Source organism: Pan paniscus, chromosome 9, assembly GCF_029289425.2.
Source record: "Pan paniscus chromosome 9, NHGRI_mPanPan1-v2.0_pri, whole genome shotgun sequence".
Taxonomy (NCBI): domain Eukaryota; kingdom Metazoa; phylum Chordata; class Mammalia; order Primates; family Hominidae; genus Pan; species Pan paniscus.
The window spans coordinates 17,566,727-17,581,816 of record NC_073258.2 but is presented as its reverse complement, the minus strand read 5'-3'; the positions used below and the strand labels follow the sequence as shown (position 1 = coordinate 17,581,816).

The window sequence follows — 15,090 nt, the reverse complement described above, 5'->3', positions numbered from 1 at the left end:
ACTTTGGGAGGCTGAGGTGGGCAGATCACCTGAGGTCAGGGAGGCTGAGGTGGGTGGATCACCTGAGGTCAGGAGTTCAAGATCAGCCTGGCTAACACGGTGAAACACTGTCTCTACTAAAAATACAAAATTAGCTGGGCACGGTGGCACACACCTGTAATCCTAGCTACTCAGGAGGCTGAGGCAGGAGAATTGCTTGAACCCGGGAGGCGGAGGTTGCAGTGAGCTAGAATCGTGCCACTGCACTCCAGCCTGGGCGACAGAGTGAGACTCCATCTCCAAAAAAAAAACCATGTCAATTTCCAAAAAATTAAATTTTTAAAAACCCCAATCATTTCAGCAGGTATTTTTGTGGACATTGACAAGCTGATTCTAAAATGTATATAAAACTGTAAAGAAGTTAAGAATTACCAAGATAATCTTAAAGAAGAACAAAGTTGGTTAATTTATGTTACCAAATAGAAAAATGTATTAGACTATAGGGGCCCTGTGCTCTATTGGCACAAGATGAACAAAAAGGCTAATGGAACAGAAAAAAAAAATCCAGAAACAGACTCATGCATGTATCACTATTTAAAAAAAAAAGAAAAAGGTATCACTTCAATTCAGTGCTGAAAGTATAGTCTTTTCAATAAACAGTGCTGGCTCAATTGGGTATCCATATGGGGAAAAAATTGACCTTGAACACCATTTTAAAATTAGGTTGAAATATATCATAAGCCAAAATTTTAAAGGCAAAACAATAAAGCTCCTAGAAGAAAATTAGGAGAATATTTTCATAATTTTGGAAAAATCAATGATTTCTTAAATGGACGCAAGCAGCACTGACTACAAAAGAAAAGGTCAATAAATTGAATTTTAACAAAATTAAGCATTTCTATTTATCAAAAGACACCATTAAGAGAATTAAAAAACCTACCACAGGCTGATAATATGTATCTTAAGAGAATTTATATGTAGAACGTGTTTTTCAAAGTTTATACATCAATAAGAAAAGACAAACAACCCAGTGTTTTAAAAATGGGCAAAAGACTCAGCCCTACATTTCACAAAAGATGATAACCAAATGGCCAGTAAGGATGTGAACAAGTGTTCAAAACCATTACTCATCAGGAAAATAAAAATTGAAACCATAATAAGAGAGGACGGTACACTCAAGTTGGTCACAAGCAGAGCACTGTATGTCCAGCTATTACAAATCTCCAAATAACTTGGTTTGTATTTTTGAAGTAGCCCAAAGAGAGAATGAAACACTCCTTTGGAAATTGATTGTCCATTAGCTGGGCTTGTGTCTTTCCAGCTCTTCTCCCTTTCTCTTCCTCCAGTAAGTCTCTTCCCCTTTTCTTATCCTCCTTCCTTCTCCCTGTCTCTCTTTATCTCTGTGGGTGACCAGAGGACCCACCACTTGCCGGCAGCAGGTGGTGGGTGATGGTTCTAGTTCTGGGCTTTGAGGGCTGGCCTACTGTCCATGCTGCACTGTCAGTGCCAGGCTGTTCCCAGAAGTGGATCCTGCCTACCAAATTCTACCCTAAACCTTCACAGTGTATCATCCTTTCAATCCTCCCTCCACCCAACCAGCCCAAGCAACCTCCTTTACCCTGCTCCCCTCCAAACTAGCACTTGCCCCACTCCAGAAGCATTCAGGGGTGGCTGAGAGTGCCACCTCTGTACCTTGTCCCATGTCCTAGGCAATCTTTGCTTCCCTGTGAGCACAGCCTCCCTTCTCCCCAGCAACAGCACTGTGTTTTCATCAGACTTCTCATTTATTTTCTGCTCTCACCAGATTCTTTGGGACCAGCTAGGAGATACACAACAACTTTACCCTGCTAAGCCTGCTGCATCCCACTCCACCACACACACACACACACACACACACACACACACACACACACACACAAACTCTCAAATGCAGAGCTCCATCTAAGAATTCACAGGCGCCCAGCTCTCTTCTAACAACTCCTGGAAGAACACCACCCACTCAACACAACCCAAACCCACAGAACAGGCATCTAGAATTCTTAGCCCTGCCAGCTAAACATCTAACTTTTGTTCATCATATTACATCTCACAAAATTACTTCATATGCCACAGGATACCAGCAGAACTAGGAATCCCATCAAATGAGAAAATTGAGGCTCACAGGGATTAGAAAACTTCCCTGTGGTCACTTAGCAAATCAGTGGCAAATGAAGAACTTGTCCCAGGATCTCTTCACTAACGTCAAGCCTGCTGAACTTTACCCAGGAAACATAGCCAGCCTCAAAGGGCTTCTACTCATCTGACTTATCTCAGGCTGACTTGCAGAGCTCATCTTGGCCCACCAACCTCCCTAAGTCTCTTTGAGACCTAAGAACTTGGGCTTAGGAGCATTAGAATTAGGAGACAGGCAAAGCCGGTGCAAATTGCCAGGGCTAAGTGGTGCAAACAGGGGCTCAGGGCAAATTCCATTCTGTCCTTACTGAGGGACCCTATGATGTTTATACTCCCCCAACTCCCACCCCTCATCAGGGTCTGAAACTGATCACAGCATCCTGCCATGCTGTTTCAAGTGAAGTCAGACATTCTGCATTCTGGTCTCAGCCCTGTGGTTGATCTCGGGAATGTGGGTGTGCACATCGTTTCACCTCTCTGGGCCTCTATTTTCTCATCTGCAATGAGGAAGAACGAACCAGAAGTCTTCAATTGGCATTTATTTGGTTTCATAGCAACATTATTCACCTGTGTGTGCAAACCACTTCCCTGATGGACTAAAGAAGTGGGTGAGATAGTATCTCTTGGTGGGGAAGCCAAGGCAGAGGTTTGAGGTCAGGCAGTGTGGGATATGCTTCCACAGCAGTACCACATACTGTGTGAGCACCAAGGAGGGAGGATCACAGTCGGGAAGGAGGTCCAGAGGAGGCCTTAGAGCGAGATGTCAACAGTGGAGGTGAAACTCTCATTGGGACACCCAGCACAGGCAGAGGCTCCAAGGCAAGGAGGCCCCAAAGACCTTTGGTGGAGAAATTTGGTGGGAAGGGGAAAATAACTCACATCTATGGAGCATTGACTTGTATCATCTTCACAACCTGCAAGGCAGGGATTGACACTTCACTTTCACCTGTGATGAAATGGGGCTCAGAGGGGTGCAAGGTCACACACACAGTGAATAAGTGGTAGAGCTGGGCATCAAACCCAGGCTTGTTTACCAAAGGGGCAATGTGCTGGAGGCAGCTTGCTCAGAGGGCACCTTCAGTGCCAGGCTGAGGGGTTTGGATTTTGTCCAGTGGGAACTAGGAGGCCTAGGAAGATTTCCACTCCAAGAACACACAGGACAGACTCTCTGGGGAAATCTGGAAGTTAGATACATGTTGGAATGAAAGATTTGCCTACATCATCGGAGGCTGGCTCAGTAGGAAGAAGCCCTCACTGCTCTGAATTTGTAACCTCCCCTACTCCCCCACTCACTCCGCCCCACACACTGGCCCTGATTGTTGGTCCTGGAGCCCAGAGACCACCAGCCTCAACAGCCCCAGGAGAAGCCTACCCCAGGCAGCCTGATGGAGCTGCCACTGGTGTTCTTATCCACCAGGGGTCGCTGTTGCACAGCACATGGGGTCCCACCGAGCCTCTGCGGATGGAGCCTGCTCCTGCAAACCCACTGCTGCACTTAGGCACCCGGACTGCCTGGCAGCCCCATCCCTTCTCCAAACTCAGGTTGGACCTGGCGGGAAAGGCGCAGTCCCCGAGCCTTCCTTCAGTCTGGAAAGTACTGGCCCATAATCTCAGCCTAGATCTTTGTTAGAAGGGGAGAGGGCAGGTGGGGCAGTGTGGCTAATTTAGTTCCTGCCTCTTTGCATCCTGGCCTCCTTAAGTGCCCCCACCCCAGCCATCAAGACAGACAGACAGGAGCCTTGGTATGTCGAAAGTGAACAAGCCACAGTCCCTCTGAGAAGGCTCAATCATGGGCCCTGCCCCCTTGCAAGGCTGGGAAGAGTGACAATGACAGTGCCAGCCCCAGTTCCTTTCTGCCTGTCAGCCAGAGTCAAAGCACAGCTAACCTGGGATCCTGGGCCTCTCTGCAAAGCCTTAGCCCATTCCCATGGGAGTTGAAGGCTAGTGTTTGGGGGTGTGAGGAGTGGAGGAAGCTGATAATCCTAGATGGGTTGAGTGCCAAAGAGAGGTGAAGAGGCATCTGTGACCTTCATTCAGAGGCATTCTCTTTCTCCCTCTCTCTAAAAGCTATTCCTAGCTAAGAAGGGATTGCAAGACAAATTAAGCAAAGATTTTTTTGCCTTGCATTCACAGCCCCTCTGTCTCTATCCAGCCTGGCTTATATATTAGAACCAACTCTAGCAAGAAAGTAGTAGCTTTGCTTTGGGATCTGCACACTATGACACCATTCACCTAATGGGACCAGGGGGCACACTTAGGATTAGGAGCAAAAACGCAGGGTTCTCAGTCCAGCCTCTGTCCCTCCCAGTATCTCTATCCTTTCCAGCCTCAATTTGCTCTTCTGTAAATAAGATGGAGGTGACCATCTCTCCCTGCCTTCCTTACAAAATGACCGTGAAAAGCAAATGGGCATAATGGTGAGAAAAACTGATTAAAGTGAGGTTTTTTTGCTTGTTTGAATTTTTTATTTATTTTTTGCAAAAATTAACTATTTGTGACCATCTGCAATTATACAGGGAGCAGACAGTGGAGACAGACCCCTGTAAAACAGCAGCTGGGGCCACAGAGCCTCCCCACCATTCCCGCTTGCAGCCCACTCCCTCCTGCCCAGGGCCTCTGGGATTTCAAGAGCTCAATATAGGGCTCCCTGTCTTCATCTCTCTTCCAGCCCAGCACCTCAGCTGTCAGGGCCTATTGATTCCAAGAAGCTGCCCCAGGAAATGAGGGTGGGGCGTGAAGGAGCTGCATGGAGACAGGCAGCAGTTTTTCCAGCTCTTGCCCTTGGTGATTTTCTTCTTGGACTTGAAATTGAGCCCTCCTCCCCGCTCTCCCCTCATCTTTAATTTCTGTATTGATTTTCATTAAACTCCCCCCTTGGCTCCAGCACAGAGTGAACTAACTCGTTATTTGAAAAAATAAAATAAAAGGGAGGAGTGAGAATAAAAGGATGCTGTTTTGAAAGTGAGGCCGTCTCTGGTCTTAAGGCTGGAAAAGACAATGACCAGAACTGTCCTGAAGGTTGTCTGAGCCTTGGGCTTTGAGTGTCCCTGACTCCTTTTGGCCACAGACCTGTAGCTTCCTATCCCTAACATCTCCAGTCCCTCATCTGGACCATAGTCCCCAGTCCAGCTCTAGTCTCCAGCCCCCTCCAACCCCATCCTGGCCTGGCCCCATCCAACCACAATCAATCCCTGAACCAGCAGTGCCCTGACCTTCCCTTTCACCACTCAGAGTACCTGGCACCCTGCCATGGTCATTGCAAAATCCCCAATAACCAGGTCCTTTGGGCGCAATGTGAAGTTTTCCCCAGACCAGCCTGGAAAAGTGGAGACAAATGGGCATGGGAGGAGGAAAAGGAAACAGACACAGGCAGAGTGCTTTCTCCACGCAGGCACCATTGCTGCAAGTCCCACCCATATTGCTTCATTGCATCACCATAGCAGCCCTATAAAGGAGGTGGTAGTCCCATTTTAGAGAAGATGAAGCTGGGATTCAGACAGGAGAAGTGACTTGCTCCCTCACCTCTCTTCATTCTTCCCCAAACCCTGCAGTCCTCCCCCTTGGTAATGCCAGTTCACCTTGCCAGCTCCAGTCCTCCAGGAAGGCCACCCTCAGCAGTCCACCCTGACCAGGCTGGGTTCATCTGCTGTCACTTGACTGTGTGGCTCTGGGGCCCTTACTCCCTCCTTGGCCCTCATTTTCTCCCTCTAGTCTTCTCCCAAGTGAGGTCCAGAGAACACTGCCTTCTCCTTGGGGCTCCCCCAATTCACTGAACACAAAGACCCTGAAAGACTTGGAGACTTGGAGCCCCATTGGGTGGCTCCCTGCTGGGGTGGCTCCCTGCTGTGGTGTCCCCTCTGCACCTGCCCTTTTAAGACTGCTTTCCTCTGGCCTGCCTGGGAGCTCCTCCCTGGCCCTTCTGGGCCCAGCTTCATTGCCTCTTTGGTGCTGCCTGCACCGGCAACCCACCAGAGGTGGGGCCTCCTGCTTATAGCCTCTGATGGCCATGGGACAGCCCTTACCACTGTCTGTCCTGCTGGGCCTCTCCCCATTCAGCCATCCTGGGAAGCAGGGAGCCTGTCTCTTCTCCAGAACCCAGCATAGGGGTAGGGAATGAGGAGTGATGTCAGATGAAGACACAGGGAAGGAAGGACAGATGTCCTGAAGCTTAGGATGCAGGGAGGCTGCAGCCCAGATGAACCAGACCTCCACGTGACAGCTCTGAAAAGAAAGAATGGGGCCTCAAAACGCCTGTCAGACACTTGTGGAGAGGCCTTTGCTGTGTGTTGGCATCTTGCCTCCATCCCTGCTTGTTGGGTGTCCGTGTCCGTCCCTTGCCCAAGCCAACACAGAGAACCCGGCTCCCAGTCCTCTGCAGTCCTTGCCTCAGAAGGACCAGCTCTCCCCAGGTAGCAGAGGAAAGAGCAGGAGTTTAGAACCAGCCAGACTTAGGTTTGCATCGAAGCTCTACATTCATGACTGAGGAAACACTGTCTCGGAGTCTCAGTTTCCTCGTCTGTTAAAGGGAAAGACTGTGAGGACTCATCCCCCCCGGACCACCCAACTTCTCCATGTGTGCACTTCACTGCAACTTTGACCAGGCCAGCCCCTCTCCCACATGCCAGCCCTCCCTTCCCCACCAGACCCTAACCTTCCATTCATTTTCAAAGTCCAAGTGATTAGCATTATAACTGCCACAATCACAGTAGCCACCATTTATTCGCTGTCTACTCTGTGCCAAGCATCATATTACTATACATGAGGTAGATTTTATAGGCTCATTTTACTGATCAAGGAACTGTGCTAAGCAAATCCCCCAAGATAACATATCCAAGCTCACAGTGAGAAAAATCTGTTCAAACCCAGGATTGCCTGATTCTCCAAGTTCTCAGTCTCTCCACTGTAATAGGCTGCTTCAGTGATAAAAGAAGGAATTCATAGAGTGAATTAGTGGTGGACTTCGTGAGAGAACAAATGAGTGAGTAAGTTTACTTATTTTTTATTTTATTTTATTTTTAAGAAACAGGGTCTAGCTATGTTGCCTAGGCGAGTCTGGAACCCCTGGCTTCATGCATTGCTCCTGCCTCACCCTCTTAAAGCACTGGAATTTGAGTGAGTTTAAAAGTAAGTGAATGACTGACTGGCAAACAGAAGGAATGACGAAGCAGAGACGAAGTGACTTCCCGTGAGTGAATGAATGAGACCATGACTGAATCTATGACCACACAAGTCCCCCAAACCCAGCAAGGCTCAGGCATGACACAGCAGCAATTGGGATGGATGCAGTGACCTGTCTAGACCCATAACTCCGCTGGGGGCTGTACAGGATTTAATGAACCTCTTCAAGGTTGAAGGAAAGGAGGGGGAAGCTGCACAACAGAGATGAATTTCACCAAATCCAGCACGTTTCCCACTGCCAATTAATTAAGCGAACCTCAGTGAGAAGGCCAGGCCAGTAAATCAGGCGGAGAAGGCTGGAACTTTGATGTGATCTAATTAGGCCACGAACCATGCCCGGTGAGTGGGTGGCTGGCAAGAGCCCCAGGGAACCACACTTCCCCACTCCACCTTCACTCACCTGTCACTCTGTGGTTTCTACAATCCGGCCTGTGCCTGGTCTTCACCATCTTCCATCCTCAACACTGACAATGGCCAACCTCACCAGAGCCTCTGTGGGCAGTGCTGAGCAGCCCAGCTCACAGAGGGTGGCAGGCATGGACAGGACCCAGGGAGGGGGTGTGGGTGGAGGGTGGGAGAGATTAAGGACCTCACGGGTGTCTCTAGAACTTCTCCCAACTTTGAAGCAATATGATATGGAGGAAAGGAGCATGGAAACTGGCCTCACAATATCAGATTTTGAGTCCTGGGTCTGCACAATTGTTAACAGCCCAGGCTGGCTCTGGCCCAGCAGAGCTGGAATTACATTGCTGCCTGGGCTACTTTTTAGCTATGCGCCCTTGAGCAAGTGGCTTCGCGTCTCTGAGTCTCCCTTTCTTCTGTAAGCAGTGGAGATATAACAGGATGGCAAGGAATAAATGACTTGATGAAAGGAGGGGCTTAGCAAAGTGCTTGCCCAAAGCAAGTATTCGATATATGTTAGTTATTGTTCCTCTCATCGTGGTCATGACATCCTCCTTACCTGCTAGAACTGGGCTCGGCAAGAATTTTCTATAGATGGCCAGAGAGTAAATATTTTTGGCTTTGAAGGCTATATGGTCTCTGTTGCAACTATTCAGTTCTGCTATTTTGGTATGAAAGCACATAGAGAACACCCAAACAAACAAGTGTAGTTGTGTTCTAATAAAACTATGGGCTGAACTTCAAATTTCACAGAAGTTTTCATGGGACACAGAATTTTATTCTTCTTCTGTTTTTTTCTGACCATTTAAAAATAAAAAAAAAAATCATTCTTAGCTCATGGGCCATACAAGGCAGACAGCAGGCTGAATTTAGCCCATGGACCATAACTTGCTACCTTCTAGACTAGAATATAATCTCCACGAAGACAAGGGGTTTTGTCTGTTTTGTTCACTGTTATACTCCCAGCACCTAAAACAGTGCCTAGCAAATAGGAGATAGTAAATATTTGCTGAATGAATGAATTACATAATGTATGATTTCATGCAAGAAGTCATTTCACCTCTCTGGACGTCAGTATTTTCATCCATACTATGGGGATACTTTCAAACTTGAAGCAAGCATCAAATGAAATTAGAATCCATGTGGAGTCACTTTGCAAGCTCTACAACTGCTACACAATGTAGTTGTTATTTCTGATCACTCAGGGGCCCTTACCAGGGTAAGTCTTATTCCTCTTCAGTGCCTGGCACAGAGGAAATATTTCATGAGTGTCTGTGTATTATAAGCAATCTGGCCTGGAGAGGAGAAATGTCCAGGTAAGCTACTATCCCCTATGCCAGCTGGGGATGTGAGGGGTTAGCACGGTGGCCAGGAATAGCAAGGTGGTCTGGGATTAAGCTGCAGGGACCTTTTCAGTGCTCTCAGAGTAATCATTAAACCAGCAAGGTCGTGACACAGGGGTGCTGTACTATGGCAGATGTGGGTCCAAATTCTGGCTCTAACACTTACTATGTTATTTAGGCAAGTCACTTAAACTGTCTGAGATTCCATTTCCTTATCTTTAAGATGGAGATACTAATAGTGCTCACCTCACATGGTTCTGGTGCATTAATGAAAGGACATATGTAGTGGACTATCTCAGCACCTGGCACAAAATAAACCCCCAGACTATGAGCATCTCTTTCTCCTTTTGCTCAACTGGGCAGGGTCTGAATCTCAGGCTAGGGCCTGGGCCGTCTGTACTGGGAAAGACACATTAAAGCACTCTGGCATTTGAGCAGCATCAGATAGGTGAAAGGAAAAATGCCTCCAGCCATCCCAGCTGCACAGGTTTTCAACTCTAAACAAACAAACGAAAAGCCCTGTTGTTTTTCTTCCCTGAATTGAAAACTTCCTTCTGCACTGCAAGCTCACTAAAGCCATACAATCGGCTTTTGGAGGGCTGGTGATCCCAAGCTCCTTCTATCTTCTCCTCCCATTTTCCCTGCCCACCAGACAGGAAAGGTGAGAAACAAACCCCATTTGGTCGTTTGTACACTATCCAAGGAAGGACAAGTTTTATAGGAGAAGGGAGGGAATTATTCAGAACGTGAAGTTGAGGATGCTCAATGCATTTCCTTTATCAAGTCCACTGTCTGTCTCTCCCTCTCTCTCTCACCATCCTCTCCACTCCTCTATTTTGCCATATAAGAGAGCACACGCATAGCATGTCTGTGCTCACACAATCAGACAGTCCACTGGAATAGAGACAACTGTAATTGGTTTCAGCCTTAGAAGACTTGGATTTGGCTTTTGGTTCTCTCATTTAATAGCTATATGACCCTGAGTTAATCACTTCTCTCCTCAGAGCCTCGCTACCTAATGAGTAGCACAATGAAGGAGTAAGCATGGATGTCTCACCTCCAAATCTAGTGCTCATAGCAACTAGATATGAAGACTTCCAACCCAGTGGGAAGTGGGCACTCTGTCCAAAAAGCTGGCACTATCTCCTCTACTATCTTGCTCTGTCACCTTAGGCAAATTACTTCCCCATTCTGACCCATAGCCTTGTCATCTGTAAAATGAGCAGATTCCCTATCCACATTCCATCCTTAGCTAAGAGCATCTGTAAGTTCATGATTCTATGACCCTGTCCCAATAATCTGAGTAGGTTTGGAAGGAGACAGGGTAAAAAGTAAGATGACCATTTGTCTAGGAGTCCAGACCAAAGTGAAGAAGCTGAGGGTAGGGTGGAGTTATTTGGGCTGCCAGGACCAGACTGTGGGACATGGATGCAGAGGACAGAGAGCAGTTTGCTGGCCCCTGTCCCCATTTAGACCAGCTAACAGGAACAGACTCAGATCCCACCCCAAATCCTGCAGGTACCACCATAGTACCAGGACGTACCAGGCCTTTCCACTTTTCTATAAGAATTTTCAGCATCTTTCCTGGAAACTCGGTTGGGAAACCCCAGATTTCAGCCCCTGCCTCCCCAGCTCTCCTGGCAGGAGTCCCTGAGAGCCTATCCGCAAGCTCAGACTCACTCATGTCTAACTAGAGGCGCAGCCTCAGTTGCACAACCAGGGAAGGGGTCAGGGTGGCGGGAATTAGTTATGTCACTGTAGATCAGGCTTGAACAGAGGCACTAGAGCCTGTCACATCACCACCTTCCTCCTCTCACCCTACCCTACTCCCACGCCATCTTGGCCCAGTGAGCACTTGGACTGGGGCTTCCACCTCCCTCACCCAAGCCCCCTGGTCTTTAGTGGAGAGGAGCCCCACCTGCTTTCCCAGGCACCCAGTGCTGCCCTGCTCTTGCCCAGTCAATGCTCCCAGGATCTGGATCCTCTTCCGTCTTTAGGAGGCCTGCTGTGGGTGAAGAATCAACCACCCTGAACCCCAGCACCAACCCCTGACTTGCCTGCCTCCTACCATGATCCACCCACAGGAGTCTCCCCAGTTGTCACCCCACCCAGGAAGTGCTGAGTGTCCCTTTGAGCCCTGCCTTTCCTGCTGAGGCTCATCAGTCCCCATCTCCTTCACCTCTTTGCTGACTCCCATAGTCCAGGTCCCAGCCACCCTATCCGAATGGTGCCTGGGAAAAGGACTACTTGGGGCACTTGGTCCATGAAAAGGAACAGATGGCCATCATGAGGCCTGGACCTCACCCCTACCTGGCTTGAGGACCTCAGGCACCACCCAGCCAGCTGTCCTTACCTTCTCCAGCTGGTGGACACCCTCTTCCACGCAGCAGATGGAGGCCAGCGTGCGGAGCGCCTGGGGGTACAAGCACCGGAAACTGTCCTGCCGGCAAACCTTGAAGAGTGCTACGACCCCACCCTCCTGCCAAGAGAAAGAAATGTCACATCATCTTACTGTGTGACCTTGTCTGGGGCTAACTCAAGAATAAGTGACACCTCTGATTCACCAGATATGCTTTCGGGTCCTCCCTGCCTCCAGCAACCCCCGCCCCACACACATTTACACACACTCAAATGCTCACATGTACACTACAGAGAAATGCTGGCTCCAGAAATAATGTCACCCTTCATAGTCCAAGCTGGAGATGGGATACTATAAATGCTTCTGGGGCTCGGGAGCCAGAGGCCAAGGCAGGCATATTTGCTAGGGCTGGCGATCAGTACCCTTCAACAGGGTTCCCAAACATCTGGCAACTCCCTTGGAGCAGCCCCCCATAGAGCAGGCCTGGAGTCACAGGAAGCAGGTCCTAGAAACCAATCTGAGGCAGGTGGAAGGAACTGACTAGATGCCCAGAGCTGGTTCTCCCTCTGCCAACAGTCACCATGCTATTCCTCAGATTCTTCCAACTGCTGCAGGAGGCAGGCAAAAAAAATGTTTCATTTATATTAGTACTACCATTTCCTCCCATTTTTTGATCAAAAAAACTGAAGTCCGGATGAGTAAAATAATTCAGCCTAAATTCACATCATCATTTTCACTCGTTTACTCCAGTTTGTGTGTGTGTGTGTGTGTGTGTGTGTGTGATATAACCCTTTTAAAAACAATCATCGCAGCTCTTGAGTGTGGTGAGCATGTACTTTTCCTTTTGTGAGAGCTGTTTATGGAAACTTCTTTCCAGTAAAGTGTTTACCATCAGGCAAGAATCTGGGAGTGCAGAGCTCATTGTCCAGGTGCCCTGCTAACTAGTCAGACTTACTCATAATAATCGCTGGAGCCAACCTTAGCTCTGGGAGCAAAGTGAGCCAAGAGATCACTGGAATGACTAACCAAGGTGCCAAGCAAACCAGTGGCAGCACTAACTGGGGCATTTAGAGTGGCAGGAATTGGATATCCCACATCTCGCTTTGCCCAGATCTTTCCCTCTTTCCTTCCCTGAAAGCTGGCAGGGTGCCTAGGGTTGGCAGCAGTAAAGAATGCATGAGCAACTGATCTGAACTGGGTCCCTCAGGGCACTCGCCTTTAACCTCATCACTCCTGGGTCTAACTAACCTCATTGTACCAGTTCCCAAAACTAAGCAAAATGTTATAGGAAGAAGGCAAGTTCAGCAAAAGACCATCCTCTGTCAGGTTTTTGAGAACTCTGACAACAAAAGCACCTATTATGTGCCAGGCTCAGTTCCATGTGTGCTGAGAATGCAGCAGTGAATGACGATAAAACAACGAATGGGCAATTGGAAGAAGAAGCCCAGCACGGGTTCACCAAAATAGCTCAATTCTAGCTCTTCCCTTACCCTCCACCCCAAAATGATAGGCTCATGGGCCCTTTTCATTCTAAGAGTTTTGCTGCTGGTCACTTCAGGGGTCAAGATGAAGATATCCAACTCTGGAGGAGTTCATAATTTCTGACATTTTATAATCAGCTAAGAGTAATCACAACTTATATATTCTACTTCCTTTGGGGTGGTTGAATTCCCCTCATTTCTTTTGGTGTGAAAGGGCATAACTTAGGGCTAGTACATTCATTCGTGCATTCAAAAATGTTAATGGTTTATTATAGGCCAGACATCATGCTGGACACTGAGCAAGACTGCTTCAGTCCCGTCCACAATAAACTCATGGTCTCATAGAGAAGGCAGACAATTTTAAAAGCAGGTACAAAGCTGGGTAGCGGGGCAATAACATGTGGTTGGGGGTGCAGGGTTAAAAGAACACAGAGCAGAAGCCCTAACATGCCCGGAGGGTGGGGGGTTGTAGAAGGGTCAAGACAGAACCACTCTGATTTTAAGTGCACGTAATTACTTCAGCAAAAATGTCTGCCATGAGACAGACACTTACACCTCTGATTCCTTGTTCCACAACCTTTACTCCTGCCTTCCTACTTTCCCATAGTTCCTGGGACATCTGATTGAAGGTTCTACATACAGACCTCACTCGGAGAGTCACTGAAGGAAAACCAAGTTACTCTTTAGAATGAGAAGAAAAGAAATAGAAGTCCTAAGCTCTCATCAGCCAGCCCTGCTGGTCATTTCTAGCCTTCTTCCAGATGCAAATATATATACATATATATGGATATATATTTATATATGTGTGTGCTTATATTTAATCATACATATTGTATAAATATTATTTCTCTATATATGTAGATAGATGAGAGAGAGAGAGATGACTGATTGAGAGACATTTACATCTGAAGCAGACAATGAAGAAACAGTGCCAAAGAACACGCGTGAGGCCTGAGCCAGGATGAATGTGGCAGCCTCCTTTGGCTCAGGAGGCACTGAGCCCAGCACAACTATATTTAAGCCTCTGCATGCATTTGCACTGGATTCTCATTACATCTCTCTCAAGCCTGTGAAAAATGGCCTTCTTAGCACTTTTAGCTACCAGGAGAGGGAGGAGAAAATTCCTGGATCCAAAAGAAAGAGATTCTGGTCCAAATCCTGGCTTTGCTGCTGGTTAAGTTTGGCTAAAAATGGGCTACAATAGCTATATGTCTGAGCTGTTGGGGGTGCAATTGAGTTAGTACATGTGGGAAGGCCTGGTACCTGATTCTGGAGAGTGGGTAAGGGTCAGGCTATGTGAGGCTTCCTGATTATAAGAGTGTCTTATATCCTCATGAAAGAGGTCCCGAGGGCTAGGATATGTGACAGGAGAGAGAAGGAAGAAGGCCACAGAGGAAATAAAATGGATTGGTCTTGAGGACCACTCTGGAGCCCCCATTCAAGAACCGAGTGTAGCACTCATCCTGGAGTGAAACTGGGAATGGCCTGAGCTAGCAGAATCACACTGTTGGCTGAAGCTTGTTTAATTTTATAGAAAGCTCCGGGCTCAGAGCCCAGCCACATAACAGTATGAATTATTCAGAGAGACTTGGGATGAGCTGTCATAAAGTGGGAAGAGATCACTTGTGGGGTATGTGGGCTGGTGGTGGAAGGAATAACAGAGGAGTTATTGGTGGGGGGGATAATTTTGATGAAGCCCAGAGGACTTTTCTGTGCCTTGCACAGGGGAAGGGATGGAGTTTGTCACCATCATCACAGAGAGGTCTGGGCTTATTCTTTAGCCTTCAGAGGAACCCAAGAAGCTGAGAGGACAAGCCTCAGACAGGTTGCCCACATTCTCTCCCAGAAGCAGCTAAGATAGATGAAGGACCCAAACAAACAGAACAGCAGGCCGCAAAGAGGTGGATAAGGAAGGCTGCTAGATCACTGCCCCACACTGTTACAACACTGGGTACATCTACTGAGCATCCAAGGTGAGGATGCTGTGCAGGGCATGCCAGGGACTCCCAGCTCCTGCATCACTGTCAGAACTGGAATCCCAAACACAGTAATTCTGTGGGAGGAATTAGTCTCCCATCTTCTCCCAGAGAGAAGATTCAGGAAGGACTCCCTTTTCCAGCCCAGAAAAATGGATGAAAAGATGAGCTGGAAAGATGGAAGTCCTCCCTGAATCTTT

General features: G+C 47.9%; 1 protein-coding gene across 3 annotated transcripts in view; it reads right to left on the bottom strand.

The window, feature by feature from the left end:
* Positions 1-15,090, bottom strand: part of INSC (INSC spindle orientation adaptor protein) — a 132,005-nt gene that overhangs the window by 32,092 nt on the left and 84,823 nt on the right. For all 3 annotated transcript variants that reach the window (XM_063608096.1, XM_063608095.1, XM_063608094.1), the window contains exon 7: positions 11,428-11,553. In XM_063608096.1, coding sequence (XP_063464166.1) covers positions 11,428-11,553 — 126 coding nt within the window. The remainder of the gene's footprint in view (positions 1-11,427; positions 11,554-15,090) is intronic.